Source organism: Pseudopipra pipra, chromosome 5 (genome assembly GCF_036250125.1).
Source record: "Pseudopipra pipra isolate bDixPip1 chromosome 5, bDixPip1.hap1, whole genome shotgun sequence".
NCBI lineage: Eukaryota > Metazoa > Chordata > Aves > Passeriformes > Pipridae > Pseudopipra > Pseudopipra pipra.
In genome coordinates, this window is record NC_087553.1 from 74,614,624 (window position 1) to 74,634,376 (window position 19,753).

At 54.8% G+C, this 19,753-nt stretch overlaps 3 protein-coding genes across 3 annotated transcripts; all 3 read right to left on the reverse strand.

Annotated features, from left to right (window-relative positions):
- Positions 1 to 5,817, reverse strand: LOC135415253 (carboxypeptidase A1-like). The gene is made up of 11 exons (XM_064656913.1): positions 5,753 to 5,817; positions 5,498 to 5,579; positions 4,731 to 4,865; positions 4,541 to 4,642; positions 4,339 to 4,440; positions 4,145 to 4,246; positions 3,928 to 4,038; positions 3,519 to 3,609; positions 2,969 to 3,168; positions 381 to 465; positions 1 to 251 (listed from the first exon to the last, which is right to left on the reverse strand). Exons 1-11 carry the CDS (start codon positions 5,815 to 5,817, stop codon positions 64 to 66), a joined length of 1,263 nt encoding a protein of 420 aa, XP_064512983.1. The 3' UTR covers positions 1 to 63.
- A 1,870-nt stretch (positions 5,818 to 7,687) lies between these two features.
- Positions 7,688 to 12,379, reverse strand: LOC135415210 (carboxypeptidase A1-like). The gene is made up of 11 exons (XM_064656869.1): positions 11,987 to 12,379; positions 11,733 to 11,814; positions 11,107 to 11,241; positions 10,917 to 11,018; positions 10,720 to 10,821; positions 10,526 to 10,627; positions 10,309 to 10,419; positions 9,833 to 9,923; positions 9,281 to 9,480; positions 8,097 to 8,181; positions 7,688 to 7,931 (listed from the first exon to the last, which is right to left on the reverse strand). The coding sequence occupies exons 1-11, from the start codon at positions 12,049 to 12,051 to the stop codon at positions 7,744 to 7,746; spliced, it is 1,263 nt and encodes a 420-aa protein (XP_064512939.1). The 5' UTR covers positions 12,052 to 12,379; the 3' UTR covers positions 7,688 to 7,743.
- Positions 12,380 to 13,840: 1,461 nt separating this feature from the next.
- Positions 13,841 to 18,785, reverse strand: LOC135415223 (carboxypeptidase A1-like). The gene is made up of 11 exons (XM_064656895.1): positions 18,684 to 18,785; positions 18,430 to 18,511; positions 17,608 to 17,742; positions 17,421 to 17,522; positions 17,223 to 17,324; positions 17,029 to 17,130; positions 16,812 to 16,922; positions 16,403 to 16,493; positions 15,851 to 16,050; positions 14,213 to 14,297; positions 13,841 to 14,083 (listed from the first exon to the last, which is right to left on the reverse strand). Exons 1-11 carry the CDS (start codon positions 18,746 to 18,748, stop codon positions 13,896 to 13,898), a joined length of 1,263 nt encoding a protein of 420 aa, XP_064512965.1. The 5' UTR covers positions 18,749 to 18,785; the 3' UTR covers positions 13,841 to 13,895.
- Between the last annotated feature and the right edge of the window lie 968 nt (positions 18,786 to 19,753).

Here is a 19,753-nt window from a genome sequence, read left to right on the forward strand (position 1 = left end):
TTTTTCTTTTTCTCATCCATTTATTTATCGGGTTCTTCCCCCCTCTCCAGCTGCCGATCCCGCTCAGTAAATGTTGTCCCGGGCGTGCTCCATGATGACCTTGAGGGCAAGCCAGGTCTCCTCGGCCGTCGGAACGATCTGTTTGGCGGGAAGCAGGAACCCGTAATATCCCGTGTCCCGCAGCTCGAAGGTGAAGGAATATTTGATGCCCTGGTTGTAGGTCCAGTCGACAGTTGCTCCGCTCGCTTCGTCTGAGGGAAATGGCGGGAGGGGATTTTATGGGATGTTTCATCCCGGCTGTGGTGCGAGGGATGGGCTTTGGGTGGGTTTTGGGGTGGGTTTTGGGTGGGTTTTGGGGCGATTTTTGGGGAGGCACTCACAGAGGGTGGTGATGATGCTCCCATACGTGTAGCTGGTGCCATACAGGGAGGACAGAGCGGCCACGGCCTTGGCGGAGAGCTCGTTCTGGGAGGGAGCGAGGAGAAAGGTGAGGGAAAGGAGGGAAAACCATGAGGGCAAAATCACAAGGGGGGAAATAGTGAGGGAAAATCATAAGGGAAGATCATGAGGGGAAGTTGTGAGGGGAAAATCATAAGGGAAGATTGTTAGGGAAAATTGTGAGGGGGAAATCATGAGGGAAAATTGTGAGGGGGAAATCATGAGGGGAAGATCGTTGAGGGGAAATCGTGAGGGAAAAATCATAAGGGGAGAATCGTGAGGGGAAAATGATGGGGGAAAATCGTGAGGGAAAATGGTGAGGGGAAAATCGTAAGGGGAGAATCGTGAGGGGAAAATAATAAGGGAAAATCGCAAGGGAAAATCATAAGGGGGAAATCGTGAGGGAAAAATGATAAGGGAAGATCATGAGGGAAAATTCTGGGGGGAAAATCATGAGGGGAAATCATGAGGGGAAGATCGTTAGGGGAAAATCTTGAGGGAAAAATCATAAGGGGAGAATCGTGAGGGGAAAATGATGAGGGAAAATCGTGAGGGGAAAATGATGAGGGAAAATCGTGAGGGGAAAATGATGAGGGAAAATCGTGAGGGGAAATCGTGAGGGGAAAATGATGAGGGGAAATTGTGAGGGGAAAATGATGAGGGGAAATTGTGAGGGGAAATCGTGAGGGGAAAATGATGAGGGGAAATCGTGAGGGGAAATCGTGAGGGGAAAATGATGAGGGGAAATCGTGAGGGGAAAATGGTGAGGGGAAATCGTGAGGGGAAAATCGTGAGGGGAAAATGATGAGGGGAAATGATGAGGGAAGATCTTGAGAGGAAATCATCAGGGGAAAATTAATGAGGGAAAATGGTGAGGGGAAAATCGTGAGGGGAGAATCATGAGGGGAAAATAATAAGGGAAAATCGCAAGGGAAAATCATAAGGGGGAAATTGTGAGGGGAAAAATGATAAGGGAAGATCATGAGGGAAAATTGTCGGGGGAAAATCATGAGGGGAAATCATGAGAGGAAGATTGTTAGGGGAAAATCTTGAGGGAAAAATCATAAGGGGAGAATTGTGAGGGGAAAATGATGAGGGAAAATCGTGAGGGGAAATCTTGAGAGGAAATCGTGAGGGGAAAATGATGAGGGGAAATTGTGAGGGGAAAATGATGAGGGGAAATCGTGAGGGGAAAATGATGAGGGGAAATCGTGAGGGGAAAATGATGAGGGGAAATCGTGAGGGGAAAATGATGAGGGAAAATCGTGAGGGGAAAATCATCAGGGGAAAATTAATGAGGGAAAATCATCAGGGGAAAATTAATGAGGGAAAATCATCAGGGGAAAATTAATGAGGGAAAATCATCAGGGGAAAATTAATGAGGGAAAATCATGAGGGGCAGATCTTGAGAGGAAATCATAAGGGGAGAATCGTGAGGGGAAAATGGTGAGGGGAAGATTGTTAGGGGAAAATCTTGAGGGAAAAATCATAAGGGGAGAATCGTGAGGGGAAAATGATGAGGGAAAATCGTGAGGGGAAAATGAAGAGGGAAAATCGTGAGGGGAAAATGATGAGGGAAGATCTTGAAAGGAAATCGTGAGGGAAGATCTTGAAAGGAAATCGTGAGGGAAGATCTTGAAAGGAAATCGTGAGGGAAGATCTTGAAAGGAAATCGTGAGGGGAAATCGTGAGGGGAAAATTGTGAGGGAAAATCGTGAGGGGAAAATTGTCAGGGAAAATCGTGAGGGGAAAATTGTGAGGGAAAATCGTGAGGGGAAAATTGTGAGGGAAAATCGTGAGGGGAAAATTGTGAGGGAAAATCGTGAGGGGAAAATCGTGAAGGGAAAATCGTGAGGGAAAATCATGAGGGGAAATCATGAGCCAAAAGAGGGGAAAAGATGGGTGAACGGAGGGGAAAGGATGCATCAAATGAGGGAAAAAGATGAGGCAAAGCAGGGAAAAAAAGGCAAAGGACAGGAAAAGATGAACCAAGAAGGGAAAATGGCAAGCTGAAGGAGAGAAAATGGTGAGGCAAAGGAGGAGAAAAGATGAGCCAAAGAAAGGGAAAAGATGAAGCCAAAGGAGGGGAAAGGATGAATCAAAGAAGGGAAAATGATGAATTGAAGAAGGAGGGGAGATAATGAGTCAAAGAGGGTGAAAAGGAGGGAAAAAGATGAGCTAAAAAGGAGGAAAAGATGAGTTAAAGGAGGGGAAGTGGTGAGTTAAAGGAGAGAAAAAGATGAGCCCAGGAAGGGAAAAGATGGAGCCAAAGGAGGGGAAAAGGGCAGAAGATGAGTTAAAAAAAGGAAAATGAGAACCACAGAAGGTCAAAGCCTGTGAGATCCAGCCTGTGGGAGAGGATTTTCCCTCCTGCCACAGGCAAAAAGGATCACAAAGCTCAATTCCCAGGGGCTGGCAGAGGAGCCAGAGCTTCCCACTCCTCCGTGGGGCAGGAGGGAGGTGCCTGGAAGGAGGAGAAGAGCAGCCCCATGTCACCCACTCCCCCCTCAAACCTCCCCCGGGGCCCTACCAGCTCCTGCTCATCCGCAGCCGGGGTGGTGGTGTATCCGTAGGGATAGAGCAGGAGCTGGGAATAGCTGTGGATGGACACGAAGGCCTTGATGTTCCCGTGGTCCTTCACGAAGTCCACGATGGATTTGACCTCGGGCTCTGAGTTGGGGTAGGGGCCTTGGTAGTTATTCGAGCAGGAGTTCCCGCTGGCCCCAGGCCCTGTGGGGAACAGGAGAGGGAAAACAGGGTGGGCTTTGGTGGCACTTGGGTGGCTCAAAGAGTCCCAAGGGAAAAAGGGTCTTTTCCCTTTCCATCCCCAAGAGTTTTTCCCACCCCTCAGGTGTGGCCGGCAAGGGACACTCCTGAGGCTCCTCCTGGAGATCACAAGGGACTTTCCCTTGTGGTCCCTGCTCTGCTGCTCATCAAACCCTGGCGGGGCCCCCAGCCCTCGTCTCTGCCACGCAGAGCAGATCCCACCTCATCCCCAGGGATCTGTGAGCCGGGAATGGCCTCGGAGCCTCCACCTGGAGAGTGGGAACACCCCAGAGGGGGAGTGGGAAGGCTCTGACCTCCAAATCCCGCGTCCCAGTTGCGGTTGGGGTCGACACCGACGCAGATGTTACCCGGGTACTTGGACCTGGTCTTGCGCCACATGCGGTTCTGGGAGGGCAGAGCCACCTCAGCTGCTGGGCAGGGCCGGGGAGTGCCCTCCCCATCCCATGGGAATGGGACAGGGAGGCTCTGACCCCCCAGGGAGGAGCAGCACCCCAATCCTGCTCCCCTTCCTATCCCGTGGAAACAGGGACAAGGAGGATTTGACCTCCCCGGGATGTGCAGGATTCCAGTCCTGCTGTCTAGTCCCATCCCATGGAAGTGGAACAAGGAGGCTTTGACCTCCCAGGGATGTGTAGGATTCCAGTGCTGCTCCGCTTCCCACCCTGTAGGTGGGAAGCAGGGAGGGGGAGCTGGGGGCGGTACCGTGCTGTGGGTGTAGGCAAAGCCATCGGGGTTGGTGACGATCTCCAGGAAGATGTCCATGGTGTCCAGGATGGAGGCCACCCCTTCGTTATTGGCGTGGTCGTCGACGATCTACAGAGGACAGGAAGTTTGGGGCTCCCTGGGGGTCAACCCCTGGGTCCCACAGTGGCTGCACGACCTTTGAGGGACAGAAGGTGGGCGTGGGGAGTGTCCAAACCTTCTTGGCGAACCAGACCCCGCTGGCCTGAGTCACCCACTCGCGGGAGTGGATCCCGGTGTCGATCCACACGGCCGGGCGGTTCGAGCCCCCTGTGCTGAACTAGGACAGCAGAGGGGTGGAAGTTGGCTTTGTCCTTTGTCCCTGACCCCACTCCCCCTTCCCTAGTCACCCCTTAGACCCCAACCCCTCACCTTGAGCACGTAGAGGGGCCGGTCCTCGGTGGAGCGGCCGATCTCCAGTTTGCTCACCAGGTTGGGGTTCTCGGCCACCAGCAGGTCCATGAAGGCGTAAATCTGGGAGAGAGGGATGAGGAAGGGGGGGGTTGTTCTCAAGCAATTCAAGGATACCACTTTCCCCCCCCCCCGAAAATGCCCCGAATCTTGTGTCTCTCACCTCGTCCAGGGTGTGATAGGCCTCGTAGTTGAAGGTGCTGGTGGAGAGCGGCAGCTGGCGGCTGCTCCGCATCATCTCCCTCCGCTCCTCATCCAGCAGTTCCTGGGGGACACGGGGCAGGATGGGCCCTAATTCCCACTGGGATGAGACCCTGAGTCTCATCAGCCAGCTGCCCTCCTCCTCCACTGACCTGCACATCCTCAATCATGATGGAGTAGGACACCCCGCCGGCCTCCAGGTGAGCTTTGACGGGCTGCAGGCTCGGGAAGGGCACCCGGATATCCACGGGAGAGCCGAGGCCACGGGGGGCCAGCCAGAAATCCAGCTGGACAGGGAGAAATCCAGGGGGGAAAGGGGAGAAACTGAGATCCTGCCTCGGGCTGCACCCCCCCAACCTAGCACCAGCTGCTGTGCAGATTGGTTCCCACCATCCCAAATCGGCCCCATCCCGGCTTTACAGCAGGGAGGGTGTAAAACAAGGGATACAGGCCGGGGGGGTTGTCCTCCAAATCCAACCCCAAATCCAACCTCCAAAATCCAACCCCCAAATCCCACTCTGAATCCAAGTCCAACCCCAAAATCCCACTCCAAAATCCAACCCCCAACTCCAACCCCAGAATCCAATTCCAGCTCCTACCCCAAAATCCAACCCCAAAATCCAACCCCAGAATCCAATTCCAACTCCTACCCCAAAATTCAACCCTCAAATCCAACTCCAAAATCCAACCCCAAAATCCAACCCCGAACTTCAACCTCAAAATCCAGTTCCAACTCCTACCCCAAAATCCAACCCTCAAATCCAACCCCAAAATCCAAACTCCAACTCCTACCCCAAATCTAACCCCAAACTCCAGCCCCAAAATCCAACCCCCAACTCTAACCCCAAAACCCAACTCCAACCCCAAAACCCAACCCCCAATCCAGCCCCAAAACCCACCCCCAAAACGCCCCCGGTACATTGAGGTGCTCCAGGTCCTGCAGCTCCTGCAGCTTCTGCAGCTCCTCGTGGCTGGTGGGGACCACGCGCAGCACCTGGTGCCTGTGGGGTCGGGGGGGGGTTTGGGGGTGCAGGACAAGCTCCAGCCCCCTTGGCCCATCCTAATTCCCACCCCATCCATCCCCCCACCCTGGGGAACTGCTCTGAGCCCCCTCAGGGCTGACCCAGCCCCTCCTGCCCCAGCCAGCAGTGTTCCCATCCCGTGTCCCCCGTACCCAACAAAGGTCTCGGTGCAGGTGGCCATGGCCACCAAGGCGGCCAAGAGCACGGGAACCCTCATGGTCAGTGGGGAAAGCTGCTCTCGTGTCCCAAAACCGCCCCGGAGCCTCTTAAATCCCTTTGGGACGGCGCCCGCAGCTGCCCCTTTTCCCAGGGCCGTGGGAAGGCCCTGCCTGGGACCAACCAAGGTCAGACCCTGCTGTCCCCCATCCACGGCATTCCCAGCCTGGAAAAACCTGTTCCAGGAACCTGCCAGGGCCACGGGTGAGTCACCTGCGAGGTGGGACAGGGAGGTGCAAAATCCCACCACCCCCGGTGGAGAGGGAAAGGATAAATTCGGGTTGGGAAAGCGTGAGATGCCCGTTTTCGCACGGAGGGACCCGTGGGCTGGATCCCTAAACAAGGGCTGTGGTGGTGGGGAATCAGGATTAAAGCTTGGTCTGGGAATCTGGCTTAAACAATCTGGTTTAAAGTCTGGCCTGGGAATCTGGCTTAAACAGTCTGGTTTAAAGTCTGGCCTGGGAATCTCATTTAAAGAATCTGGTTAAAGCTTGGCCTGAGAATCTTGTTTAAAGAATCTGGCCTGGGAATTTGGTTTAAACAATGTGGCTTAAAACTTGGCCTGGGAATCCAGTTTAAAGAATCTGGCCTGGGAATCTGGTTTAAAGCTTGGCCTGGGAATCTGGATTAAAAATCTGGCCTGGGAATCTGGTTTAACGCTTGGCCTGGGAATCTGGTTTGGGGAATCTGGTTTGAAGAATCTGGCCTGGGAATCTGGTTTAAAGCTTGGCCTGGGAATCTGGTTTGAAGTCTGGTCTGGGAATCTGGCTTAAAGTCTGCCCTGGGAATCTGGTTTAAAGAGTATGGTTTAAAGAATCTGCCCTAAGAATCTGGTTTAAAGAATCTGTACCTGGGAATGTGGTTTAAAGCTTGTCCTGGGAATGTGGCTTAAAGAACCTGTTTTAAAGCTTGTCCTGGGAATCTGGTTTAAAGCTTGTCCTGGGAATCTGGTTTAAAGCTTGTCCTGGGAATCTGGTTTAAAGCTTGGCCTGGGAATGTGGTTTAAAGAACCTCTTTTAGAGGTTGTCCTGGGAATCTGGCTTAAAGTCTGGCCTGGGAATCCGGTTTAAAGAATCTGGCCTGGGAATCTGTTTTAAAAAAATCTGGCTTAAAGCTTGCCCTGAGAATCTGGTTTAAAGAATCTGACCTGGGAATCTGGTTTAGAGCTTGGCCTGGGAATCTGGTTTAAAGAATCTACCCTGGGAATGTGTTTTAAAGTATCTGTTTTAAAGCTTGGCCTGGGAATCTGGTTGAAAGTCTGGTCTGGGGAACTGGCTTGAAGCTTGGTCTGGGCCAGAGGGATCATGGAATAGTTTGGATGGGAAGGGACTTAAAACTCGTCCAGTTCCACCCAGGGACACCTTCCACTATCCCAGGTTGCTCCAGCCTGGCCTTGGACACTTCCAGGGATCCAGGGGCAGCCACAACTTCTCTGGGAAATCCATTCCAGCCCCTCCCCACCCTCCCAGCCACAAATTCCTTCCCAATATCCCACCTAACCCCGCCCTCTGGCACTGGGAGGCCATTCCCTGTGTCCTGTCCCTCCATCCCTTGTCCCCAATCCCTCTCCAGCCTGGAGCCCCATAAATCCCGTTGGTCCATTGCCTCATATCCTGGAGCTGCTCCAGCTGCCCAGTGCCAAACCCTTTTCCCCTCCCCTCCTGTGCCAGAGCAGAGGGAAAACCCCTTCCTTCCTTTTATCCCTGCTATTTTCATGCCCTTTTCATGACCTTTTCCTGCCCTTTTCATGCCCTTTTCAGCCCAGCACGCCCTGTTTGCGTTGGCACACACGGGAACACCGGATCCGTCTCCGAAAGGGTTTTTCCACCCGACTTGGGAGAAAGGGAAAACAACAACAAAAAAGCTTTTCTTTTTCTCATCCATTTATTTATCGGGTTCTTCCCCCCTCTCCAGCTGCCGATCCCGCTCAGTACATGTTGTCCCGGGCGTGCTCCATGATGACCTTGAGGGCCAGCCAGGTCTCCTCGGCCGTCGGAACGATCTGTTTGGCGGGAAGCAGGAACCCGTAACGCCCCGTGTCCCGCAGCTCGAAGGTGAAGGAATATTTGATGCCCTGGTTGTAGGTCCAGTCGACGGTTGATCCACTCGCTTTGTCTGAGGGAAACCACGGGAGGGGATTTTACGGGATGTTTCATCCTGCCCGTGGTGTGAGGGATGGGCTTTGGGTGGGTTTTGGGGTGGGTTTTGGGGTGGGTTTTGGGGTGGGTTTTGGGGTGGGTTTTGGGGTGGGTTTAGGGTGGGTTTTGGGGAGGCACTCACAGATGGTGGTGATGATGCTCCCGTACGTGTAGCTGGTGCCATACAGGGAGGACAGAGCAGCCACGGCCTTGGCGGAGAGCTCGTTCTGGGGGCAGCAGGGAGAAAGGTGAGGGAAAGGAGGGAAAATCATGAGGGGGAAAATTGTGAGGGAAAATCATAAGGGAAGATCATGAGGGGAAATTGTGAGGGGAAGATCATGAGGGAAAGTCATGAGGGGAAGATTGTTAGGGGAAAATCTTGAGGGGAAATCGTGAGGGAAAAATCGTAAGGGGAGAATTGTGAGGGGGAAATCATAAGGGGAGAATCGTGAGGGAAAATCATAAGGGGAGAATCGTGAGGGGAAAATCATGAGGCAAAAATTGTGAGAGAAAATCATGAGGGCAGAATTGTGAGGGGAAAATGATGAGGGGAAATCACTAGGGGAAAACCGTGAGGGGAAAATCATGAAGGGAAATCATGAGCCAAAAGAAGGGAAAAGATGGGTAAAAAGAGGGGAAAGGATGCACCAAAGGAGGGGAAAAGATGAGCCAAGAAGGGAAAAGGGTGAGGAAAAGGAAGGGAAAACGATGAGCTGAAGGAGAGAAAATGGTGAGGCAAAGGAGGGGAAAAGATGAGCCAAAGGAGGGGGGAATGGTGATGGAAAGGAGGGGAAATGATGAGGCAAAGAATGGGAAAAGGTGAGTCAAAGAAAGGGAAAAGATGAAGCCAAAGGAGGGGAAAGGATGAATCAAAGAAGGGAAAATGATGGATTGAAGAAGGAGGGGAGATAATGAGTCAAAGAGGGTGAAAAGGAGGGAAAAAGATGAGCTAAAAAGGAGGAAAAGATGAGTCAAAGGAGGGGGAGTGGTGAGTTAAAGGAGAGAAAAAGATGAGCCCAGGAAGGGAAAAGATGGAGCCAAAGGAGGGGAAAAGATGGAGCCAAAGGAGGGGAAAAGGAAAGAAGATGAGCTAAAAAAGAGGAAAAGGTGAGCCACAGAAGGTCAAAGCCTGTGAGATCCAGCCTGTGGGAGAGGATTTTCCCTCCTGCCACAGGCAAAAAGGATCACAAAGCTCAATTCCCAGGGGCTGGCAGAGGAGCCAGAGCTTCCCACTCCTCCGTGGGGCAGGATGGAGGTACCTGGAAGGAGGAGAAGAGCAGCCCCACATCACCACTCCCCCCCCCCCAACCTCCCCAGGGGCCCTACCAGCTCCTGCTCATCCGCAGCCGGGGTGGTGGTGTATCCATAGGGATAGAGCAGGAGCTGGGAGTAGCTGTGGATGGACACGAAGGCCTTGATGTTCCCGTGGTCCTTCACAAAGTCCACGATGGATTTGACCTCAGGCTCCGAGTTGGGGTAGGGGCCATGGTAGGTCTCAGTGCAGGAGTTCGCGCTGGCCCCAGACCCTGTGGGGAACAGGAGAGGGAAGACAGGGTGGGCTTTGGTGGCACTTGGGTGGCTCAAAGAGTCCCCAGGGAAAAAGGGTCTTTTCCCTTTCCAACCCCAAGAGTTTTTCCCACCCCTCAGATGTGGCTGGCGAGGAACACTCCTGAGGCTCCTCCTGGAGATCTGTGTGGAGACTTTCCCTTGTGGTCCCTGCTCTGCTGCTCATCAAACCCTGGTGGGGCCCCCAGCCCTTGTCTCTGCCACGCAGAGCAGATCCCACCTCATCCCCAGGGATCTGTGAGCCGGGAATGGCCTCGGAGCCTCCACCTGGAGAGTGGGAACACCCCAGAGGGGGAGTGGGAAGGCTCTGACCTCCAAATCCCGCGTCCCAGTTGCGGTTGGGGTCGACGCCGACGCAGATGTTACCCGGGTACTTGGACCTGGTCTTGCGCCACATGCGGTTCTGGGAGGGCAGAGCCACCTGAGCTGCTGGGCAGGGCCGGGGAGTGCCCTCCCCATCCCATGGGAATGGGACAGGGAGGCTCTGACCCCCCAGGGAGGAGCAGCACCCCAATCCTGCTCCCCTTTCCATCCCATGGGAATGGGGCAAGGAGCTCTGACCTCCCAGGGATGTTCAGAACCCCAGTCCTGCTCCCCTTCCCATCCCACAGAAACATGGACAAGGAGGCTTTAACGTCCCAGGGATGTGCAGGATTCCAGTCCTGCTCACCAGTCCCATCCCATGGAAATGAGACAAGGAGGCTTTGACCTCCCAGGGATGAGCAGCTCCCAGTCCTGCTCCCCTTCCCACCCTGTAGGAAACAGGGAGGGGGAGCTGGGGGCGGTACCGTGCTGTGGGTGTAGGCAAAGCCATCGGGGTTGGTGACGATCTCCAGGAAGATGTCCATGGTGTCCAGGATGGAGGCCACCCCTTCGTTATTGGCGTGGTCGTCGACGATCTACAGAGGACAGGAGGTTTGGGGCTCCCTGGGGGTCACCCCCTGGGTACCACAGTGGCTGCAGGACCTTTGGGGGACAGAAGGTGGGTGTGGGGAGTGTCCAAACCTTCTTGGCGAACCAGACCCCGCTGGCCTGAGTCACCCACTCACGGGAGTGGATCCCGGTGTCGATCCACACGGCCGGGCGGTTCGAGCCCCCTGTGCTGAACTGGGACAGCAGAGGGGTGGAAGTTGGCTTTGTCCTTTGTCCCTGACCCCACTCCCCCTTCCCCAGTCACCCCCTAGACCCCGACCCCTCACCTTGAGCACGTAGAGGGGCCGGTCCTCGGTGGAGCGGCCGATCTCCAGTTTGCTCACCAGGTTGGGGTTCTCGGCCACCAGCAGGTCCATGAAGGCGTAAATCTGGGAGAGAGGGATGAGGAGGGGGGGGTTGTTCTCAAGCAATTCCAGGATGCCACTTTCCCCCCCCCAAAACGCCCGAATCTTGTGTCTCTCACCTCGTCCAGGGTGTGATAGGCCTCGTAGTTGAAGGTGCTGGTGGAGAGCGGCAGCTGGCGGCTGCTCCGCATCATCTCCCTCCGCTCCTCATCCAGCAGTTCCTGGGGGACGTGGGGCAGGATGGGCCCTAATTCCCACCAGGATGAGACCCTGAGTCTCATCAGCCAGCTGCCCTCCTCCTCCACTGACCTGCACATCCTCGATCGTGATGGAGTAGGACACCCCGCCGGCCTCCAGGTGAGCTTTGACGGGCTGCAGGCTCGGGAAGGGCACCCGGATATCCACGGGAGAGCCGAGGCCACGGGGGGCCAGCCAGAAATCCAGCTGGACAGGGAGAAATCCAGGGGGAAAGGGGAGAAACTGAGATCCTGCTCTGGGCTGCACCCCCCCAACCTAGCACCAGCTGCTGTCCAGATTGGTTCCCACCATCCCAAATCCAGCCCCATCCCGGCTTTACAGCAGGGAGGGTGTAAAACAAGGGATACGGGCCGGGGGGGGTGTCCTCCAAATCCAACCCCAAATCCAACCTCCAAAATCCAACCCCCAAATCCCACTCTGAATCCAAGTCCAACCCCAAAATCCCACTCCAAAATCCAACCCCCAACTCCAACCCCAGAATCCAATTCCAGCTCCTACCCCAAAATCCAACCCTCAAATCCAACCCCAAAATCCAAACTCCAACTCCTACCCCAAATCTAACCCCAAACTCCAACCCCAAAATCCAACCCCCAACTCTAACCCCAAAACCCAACTCCAACCCCAAAACCCAACCCCCAATCCAGCCCCAAAACCCACCCCCAAAATGCCCCCGGTACATTGAGGTGCTCCAGGTCCTGCAGCTCCTGCAGCTTCTGCAGCTCCTCGTGGCTGGTGGGGACCACGCGCAGCACCTGGTGCCTGTGGGGTCGGGGGGGGTTTGGGGGTGCAGGACAAGCTCCAGCCCCCTTGGCCCATCCGAATTCCCACCCCATCCATCCCCCCACCCTGGGGAACTGCTCTGAGCCCCCTCAGGGCTGACCCAGCCCCTCCTGCCCCAGCCAGCAGTGTCCCCATCCCGTGTCCCCCGTACCCAACAAAGGTCTCGGTGCAGGTGGCCACGGCCACCAGGGCGGCCAAGAGCACGGGAACCCTCATGGTCAGTGGGGACGGCTGCTCTCGTGTCCCAAAACCGCCCCGGAGCCTCTTAAATCCCTTTGGGACGGCGCCCGCAGCTGCCCCTTTTCCCAGGGCCGTGGGAAGGCCCTGCCTGGGACCAGCCAAGGTCAGGCCCTGCTGTCCCCCATCCACGGCATTCCCAGCCTGGAAAAACCTGTTCCAGGAACCTGCCAGGGCCACGGGTGAGTCCCCTGCGAGGTGGGACAGGGAGGTGCCAAAATCCCACCGCCCCCAGTGGAGAGGGAAAGGATAAATTCGGGTTGGGAAAGCGTGAGATGCCCGTTTTCGCACGGAGGGACCCGTGGGCTGGATCCCTAAACCAGGGATGTGGTGGTGGGGAATCAGGATTAAAGTCTGGCCTGGGAATCTGGCTTAAACAATCTGGTTTAAAGTCTGGCCTGGGAATCTCATTTAAAGAATCTGGTTAAAGCTTGGCCTGAGAATCTTGTTTAAAGAATCTGGCCTGGGAATTTGGTTTAAACAATGTGGCTTAAAACTTGGCCTGGGAATCCAGTTTAAAGAATCTGGCCTGGGAATCTGGTTTAAAGCTTGGCCTGGGAATCTGGATTAAAAATCTGGCCTGGGAATCTGGTTTAAAGCTTGGCCTGGGAATCTGGTTTGAAGTCTGGTCTGGGAATCTGGCTTAAAGTCTGCCCTGGGAATCTGGTTTAAAGAGTATGGTTTAAAGAATCTGCCCTAAGAATCTGGTTTAAAGAATCTGTACCTGGGAATGTGGTTTAAAGCTTGTCCTGGGAATGTGGCTTAAAGAACCTGTTTTAAAGCTTGTCCTGGGAATCTGTTTTAAAGCTTGTCCTGGGAATCTGTTTTAAAGCTTGTCCTGGGAATCTGGTTTAAAGCTTGTCCTGGGAATCTGGTTTAAAGCTTGGCCTGGGAATGTGGTTTAAAGAACCTCTTTTAGAGGTTGTCCTGGGAATCTGGCTTAAAGTCTGGCCTGGGAATCCGGTTTAAAGAATCTGGCCTGGGAATCTGTTTTAAAAAAATCTGGCTTAAAGCTTGCCCTGAGAATCTGGTTTAAAGAATCTGACCTGGGAATCCGGTTTAGAGCTTGGCCTGGGAATCTGGTTTAAAGAATCTACCCTGGGAATGTGTTTTAAAGTATCTGTTTTAAAGCTTGTCCTGGGAATCTGGTTGAAAGTCTGGTCTGGGGAACTGGCTTGAAGCTTGGTCTGGGCTGGAGGGATCATGGAATAGTTTGGATGGGAAGGGACTTAAAACTCGTCCAGTTCCACCCAGGGACACCTTCCACTATCCCAGGTTGCTCCAGCCTGGCCTTGGACACTTCCAGGGATCCAGGGGCAGCCACAGCTTCTCTGGGAAATCCATTCCAGCCCCTCCCCACCCTCCCAGCCAGGAATTCCTTCCCAATATCCCACCTAGCCCTGCCCTCTGGCACTGGGAGGCCATTCCCTGTGTCCTGTCCCTCCAGGCCTTGTCCCCAATCCCTCTCCAGCCTGAAGCCCCATAAATCCCGTTGGTCCATTGCCTCATATCCTGGAGCCGCTCCAGCTGCCCAGTGCCAAACCAACCCTTTTCCCCCTGTGCCAGAGCAGAGAGAAAACCCCTTCCTTCCTTTTATCCCTGCTATTTTCATGCCCTTTTCATGCCCTTTTCCTGCCCTTTTCATGCCCTTTTCAGCCCAGCACACTCTGTTTGCGTTGGCACACACGGGAACACCGGATCTGTCTCCGAAAGGGCTTTTCCACCCGACTTGGGAAAAATGGAAAACAACAACGAAAAAGCTTTTCTTTTTCTCATCCATTTATTTATCGGGTTCTTCCCCCCTCTCCAGCTGCCGATCCCGCTCAGTAAATGTTGTCCCGGGCGTGCTCCATGATGACCTTGAGGGCCAGCCAGGTCTCCTCGGCCGTCGGAACGATCTGTTTGGCAGGAAGCAGGAACCCGTAACGCCCCGTGTCCCGCAGCTCAAAGGTGAAGGAATATTTGATGCCCTGGTTGTAGGTCCAGTCGACGGTTGATCCACTCGCTTTGTCTGAGGGAAACCACGGGAGGGGATTTTACGGGATGTTTCATCCTGCCCGTGGTGTGAGGGATGGGCTTTGGGTGGGTTTTGGGGTGGATTTTGGGTGAATTTTGGGGTGGGTTTTGGGGAGGTACTCACAGATGGTGGTGATGATGCTCCCGTACGTGTAGCTGGTGCCGTACAGGGAGGACAGAGCGGCCACGGCCTTGGCGGAGAGCTCGTTCTGGGAGGGAGCGGCGAGAAAGGTGAGGGAAAGGAGGGAAAATCATGAGGGAAAATCATAAGGGAAGATCATGAGGGGAAATTGTGAGGGGAAATTGTGAGGGGAAAATCATGAGGGGAAGATCATGAGGGGAAGATCATGAGGGGAAGATCATGAGGGGAAGATCATGAGGGGAAGATCATGAGGGGAAGATCATGAGGGGAAGATCTTGAGGGGAAAATCATGAGGGGAAAATCTTGAGGGGAAGATCATGAGGGGAAAATCTCGAGGGGAAATCGTGAGGGAAAAATCAAAAGGGGAGAATCGTGAGGGAAAATCATGAGGGAAGATCTTGAGGGGAAATCGTGAGGGAAGATTGTGAGGGGAAAATTAATGAGGGAAAATCGTGGGGGGAAAATCATCAGGGGAAAATTAATAAGGGAAAATTGTGAGGGGGAAATCATGAGGGGCAGATCTTGAGAGGAAATCATAAGGGGAGAATCGTGAGGGGAAAATTGTGAGGGAAAATCATGGAGGAAAATCGTGAGGGAAAATCGTGAGGGAAAATCGTGAGGGAAAATCATGAGGGAAAATCATGAGGGGAGAATTGTGAGGGGAAATCGTGGCGGGAAATCGTGAGGGGAAATCATGGAGGGAAATCGTGAGGGGAAATCATGAGGGGAAATCGTGAGGGAAAATCGTGAGGGGGAAATCGTGAGGGGGAAATCGTGAGGGGGAAATCGTGAGGGGGAAATCGTGAGGGGGAAATCGTGAGGGGAAATCGTGAGCCAAAAGAGGGGAAAAGATGGGGAAAAGGAGGGGAAAAGATGAGGCAGAACAGGGAAAAAGAAGAGGCAAAGGACAGGAAAAGATGAGCCAAGAAGGGAAAAGGGTGAGGCAAAGGAGGGGAAAATGATAAGCTGAAGGAGAGAAAATGGTGAGTCAAAGGAGGAGAAAAGATGAGCCAAAGGAGGGGGGAATGGTGATGGAAAGGAGGGGAAATGATGAGGCAAAGAATGGGAAAAGGTGAGTCAAAGAAAGGGAAAAGATGAAGCCAAAGGAGGGGAAAGGATGAATCAAAGAAGGGAAAATGATGAATTGAAGAAGGAGGGGAGATAATGAGTCAAAGAGGGTGAAAAGGAGGGAAAAAGATGAGCTAAAAAGGAGGAAAAGATGAGTCAAAGGAGGGGAAGTGGTGAGTTAAAGGAGAGAAAAAGATGAGCCCAGGAAGGGAAAAGATGGAGCCAAAGGAGGAAAAGATGGAGCCAAAGGAGGGGAAAAGATGAGCCCAGGAAGGGAAAGGATGAGTCAAGGGGAGGGGAAAAGGGAAGAAGATGAGCTAAAAAAGAGGAAAAGGTGAGCCACAGAAGGTCAAAGCCTGTGAGATCCAGCCTGTGGGAGAGGATTTTCCCTCCTGCCACAGGCAAAAAGGATCACAAAGCTCAATTCCCAGGGGCTGGCAGAGGAGCCAGAGCTTCCCACTCCTCCGTGGGGCAGGATGGAGGTGCCTGGAAGGAGGAGAAGAGCAGCCCCACATCACCCACTCCCCCCCCAAACCTCCCCAGGGACCCTACCAGCTCCTGCTCATCCGCAGCCGGGGTGGTGGTGTATCCATAGGGATAGAGCAGGAGCTGGGAATAGCTGTGGATGGACACAAAGGCCTTGATGTTCCCATGGTCCTTCACGAAGTCCACGATGGATTTGACCTCAGGCTCCGAGTTGGGGTAGGGGCCATGGTAGGTCTCAGTGCAGGAGTTCCCGCTGGCCCCAGACCCTGTGGGCAACAGGAGAGGGAAAACAGGGTGGGCTTTGGTGGCACTTGGGTGGCTCAAAGAGTCCCAAGGGAAAAAGGGTCTTTTCCCTTTCCATCCCCAAGAGTTTTTCCCACCCCTCAGGTGTGGCCGGCGAGGGACACTCCTGAGGCTCCTCCTGGAGATCTGTGTAGAGACTTTCCCTTGTGGTCCCTGCTCTGCTGCTCATCAAACCCTGGTGGGGCCCCCAGCCCTCGTCTCTGCCACGCAGAGCAGATCCCACCTCATCCCCAGGGATCTGTGAGCCGGGAATGGCCTCGGAGCCTCCACCTGGAGAGTGGGAACACCCCAGAGGGGGAGTGGGAAGGCTCTGACCTCCAAATCCCGCGTCCCAGTTGCGGTTGGGGTCGACACCGACGCAGATGTTACCCGGGTACTTGGACCTGGTCTTGCGCCACATGCGGTTCTGGGAGGGCAGAGCCACCTCAGCTGCTGGGCAGGGCCGGGGAGTGCCCTCCCCATCCCATGGGAATGGGACAGGGAGGCTCTGACCCCCCAGGGAGGAGCAGCACCCCAATCCTGCTCCCCTTCCTGTCCCGTGGAAACAGGGACAAGGAGGCTTTGACCTCCCCGGGATGTGCAGGATTCCAGTCCTGCTGTCTAGTCCCATCCCATGGAAGTGGAACAAGGAGGCTTTGACCTCCCAGGGATGTGTAGGATTCCAGTGCTGCTCCGCTTCCCACCCTGTAGGTGGGAAGCAGGGAGGGGGAACTGGGGGCGGTACCGTGCTGTGGGTGTAGGCAAAACCATCGGGGTTGGTGACGATCTCCAGGAAGATGTCCATGGTGTCCAGGATGGAGGCCACCCCTTCGTTATTGGCGTGGTCATCGACGATCTACAGAGGACAGGAGGTTTGGGGCTCCCTGGGGGTCACCCCCTGGGTCCCACAGTGGCTGCAGGACCTTTGGGGGACAGAAGGTGGGCGTGGGGAGTGTCCAAACCTTCTTGGCAAACCAGACCCCGCTGGCCTGAGTCACCCACTCACGGGAGTGGATTCCGGTGTCGATCCACACGGCCGGGCGGTTCGAGCCCCCTGTGCTGAACTGGGACAACAGAGAGGTGGAAGTTGGCTTTGTCCTTTGTCCCTGACCCCGCTCCCCCCTCCCTGGTCACCCCCTAGACCCCAACCCCTCACCTTGAGCACATAGAGGGGCCGGTCCTCGGTGGAGCGGCCGATCTCCAGTTTGCTCACCAGGTTGGGGTTCTCGGCCACCAGCAGGTCCATGAAGGCGTAAATCTGGGAGAGAGGGTTGAGGAGGGGGGGGTTGTTCTCAAGCAATTCCAGGATGCCACTTTTCCCCCCAAAAAATGCCCCGAATCTTGCGTCTCTCACCTCGTCCAGGGTGTGATAGGCCTCGTAGTTGAAGGTGCTGGTGGAGAGCGGCAGCTGGCGGCTGCTCCGCATCATCTCCCTCCGCTCCTCATCCAGCAGTTCCTGGGGGACACGGGGCAGGATGGGCCCTAATTCCCACTGGGATGAGACCCTGAGTCTCAGCCAGCTGCCCTCCTCCTCCACTGACCTGCACATCCTCGATCATGATGGAGTAGGACACCCCGCCGGCCTCCAGGTGAGCTTTGACGGGCTGCAGGCTCGGGAAGGGCACCCGGATATCCACGGGAGAGCCGAGGCCACGGGGGGCCAGCCAGAAATCCAGCTGGACAGGGAGAAATCCAGGTGGGAAAGGGGAGAAACTGAGATCCTGCCTCGGGCTGCACCCCCCCAACCTAGCACCAGCTGCTGTCCAGATTGGTTCCCACCATCCCAAATCCAGCCCCATCCCGGCTTTACAGCAGGGAGGGTGTAAAACAAGGGATACGGGCCGGGGGGGGTGTCCTCCAAATCCAACCCCAAATCCAACCTCCAAAATCCAACCCCCAAATCCCACTCTGAATCCAAGTCCAAGCCCAAAATCCAACCCCAAAATCCCACTCCAAAATCCAACCCCCAACTCCAACCCCAGAATCCAATTCCAGCTCCTACCCCAAAATCCAACCCTCAAATCCAACTCCAACCCCAAAAGCCAATTCCAACTCCAACCCCAAAATCCAACCCTCAAATCCAACCCCCAATCCCAAAATCCAACTTTCAAATCCAACCCCAAAATCCAACCCTCAAATCCAACCCCAAAATCCAACCCTCAAATCCAACCCCAACTCCAACCCCAAAATTCAAACCCCAGCTTCTACCCCAAATCTAACTCAAAAATCCAACCACAATCCAACCCCAAACTCCAACCTCAAATCTAACCCCAAAATCCCACCCAACCCCTAACTCCAACCCCAAAACCCAACCCCAACCCCCAATCCAGCCCCAAAACCCACCCCCAAAATGCCCCCGGTACCTTGAGGTGCTCCAGGCCCTGCAGCTCCTGCAGCTTCTGCAGCTCCTCGTGGCTGGTGGGGACCACGCGCAGCACCTGGTGCCTGTGGGGTCGGGGAGGGTTTGGGGGTGCAGGACAAGCTCCAGCCCCCTTGGCCCATCCTAATTCCCACCCCATCCATCCCCCCACCCTGGGGAACTGCTCTGAGCCCCCTCAGGGCTGACCCAGCCCCTCCTGCCCCAGCCAGCAGTGTCCCCATCCCGTGTCCCCCGTACCCAACAAAGGTCTCGGTGCAGGTGGCCACGGCCACCAGGGCGGCCAAGAGCACGGGAACCCTCATGGTCAGTGGGGACGGCTGCTCTCGTGTCCCAAAACCGCCCCGGAGCCTCTTAAATCCCTTTGGGACAGCGCCCGCAGCTGCCCCTTTTCCCAGGGCCGTGGGAAGGCCTTGCCTGGGACCAGCCAAGGTCAGGCCCTGCTGTCCCCCATCCATGGCATTCCCAGCCTGGAAAAACCTGTTCCAGGAACCTGCCAGGGCCACGGGTGAGTCCCCTGCGAGGTGGGACAGGGAGGTGCCAAAATCCCACCACCCCCAGCGGAGAGGGAAAGGATAAATTCGGGTTGGGAAAGCGGGAGATGCCCGTTTTCGCACGGGGGGACCCGTGGGCTGGATCCCTAAACCAGGGCTGTGGTGGTGGGGAATCAGGATTAAAGCTTGGTCTGGGAATCTGGCTTAAAGAATCTGGTTTAAAGTCTGGCCTGGGAATCTGGTTTAAGCAATCTGGTTTAAAGCTTGGCCTAGGAATCTCATTTAAAGAATCTGGTTAAAGCTTGACCTGGGAGTCTTGTTTAAAGAATCTGGTTTAAAGAATCTGGCCTGGGAATTTGGTTTAAACAATGTGGCTTAAAACTTGGCCTGGGAATGTGGTTTAAAGAATCTGTTTTAAAGCTTGGCCTGGGAATCTAGTTTAAAGTCTGGTCTGGGAATCTGGCTTAAAGTCTGGCCTGGGAATCTGGTTTAAAGAATCTGACTTAAAGCTTACCCTGGGAATCCGGTTTAAAGAATCTGCCTTAGGAATCTGTTTTAAAACTTGGCCTGGGAATCTGTTTTAAAGTCTGGCCTGGGAATCTGGTTCAAACAATCTGGCTTAAAGGTTGTCCTGGGAATCTGGTTGAAAGTCTGGTCTGGGGAACTGGCTTGAAGCTTGGCCTGGGCCGTAGGTCAGAGCAGGTGACGGCCATCCCACGTGGAAAAAAAGGCACCTGGGGAAGGGATGACGGAGCAAAGCTGCTCAAACCCCCCCCAGATCTAGGTTTGGCTGCCCCAAAAACCACCCTCCTCCTC

Bases quoted from the DNA above. Each gene is read 5' to 3' on its own strand.
- LOC135415253 (XM_064656913.1), bottom strand. From the start codon at position 5,817: ATGAGGGTTCCCGTGCTCTTGGCCGCCTTGGTGGCCATGGCCACCTGC. The intron at 4,866-5,497 runs GTACCGGGGGCG...CTCCCTGTCCAG, and splicing joins AGGACCTGGAGCACCTCAAT to CTGGATTTCTGGCTGGCCCC. The intron at 252-380 runs GTGAGTGCCTCC...CATTTCCCTCAG, and splicing joins GAGCATCATCACCACCCTCT to ACGAAGCGAGCGGAGCAACT.
- LOC135415210 (XM_064656869.1), bottom strand. From the start codon at position 12,051: ATGAGGGTTCCCGTGCTCTTGGCCGCCCTGGTGGCCGTGGCCACCTGC. The intron at 11,242-11,732 runs GTACCGGGGGCA...CTCCCTGTCCAG, and splicing joins AGGACCTGGAGCACCTCAAT to CTGGATTTCTGGCTGGCCCC. The intron at 7,932-8,096 runs GTGAGTGCCTCC...GGTTTCCCTCAG, and splicing joins GAGCATCATCACCACCATCT to ACAAAGCGAGTGGATCAACC.
- LOC135415223 (XM_064656895.1), bottom strand. From the start codon at position 18,748: ATGAGGGTTCCCGTGCTCTTGGCCGCCCTGGTGGCCGTGGCCACCTGC. The intron at 17,743-18,429 runs GTACCGGGGGCA...CTCCCTGTCCAG, and splicing joins AGGGCCTGGAGCACCTCAAG to CTGGATTTCTGGCTGGCCCC. The intron at 14,298-15,850 runs GTAGGGTCCCTG...GCTCCCTCCCAG, and splicing joins CTGCGGATGAGCAGGAGCTG to AACGAGCTCTCCGCCAAGGC.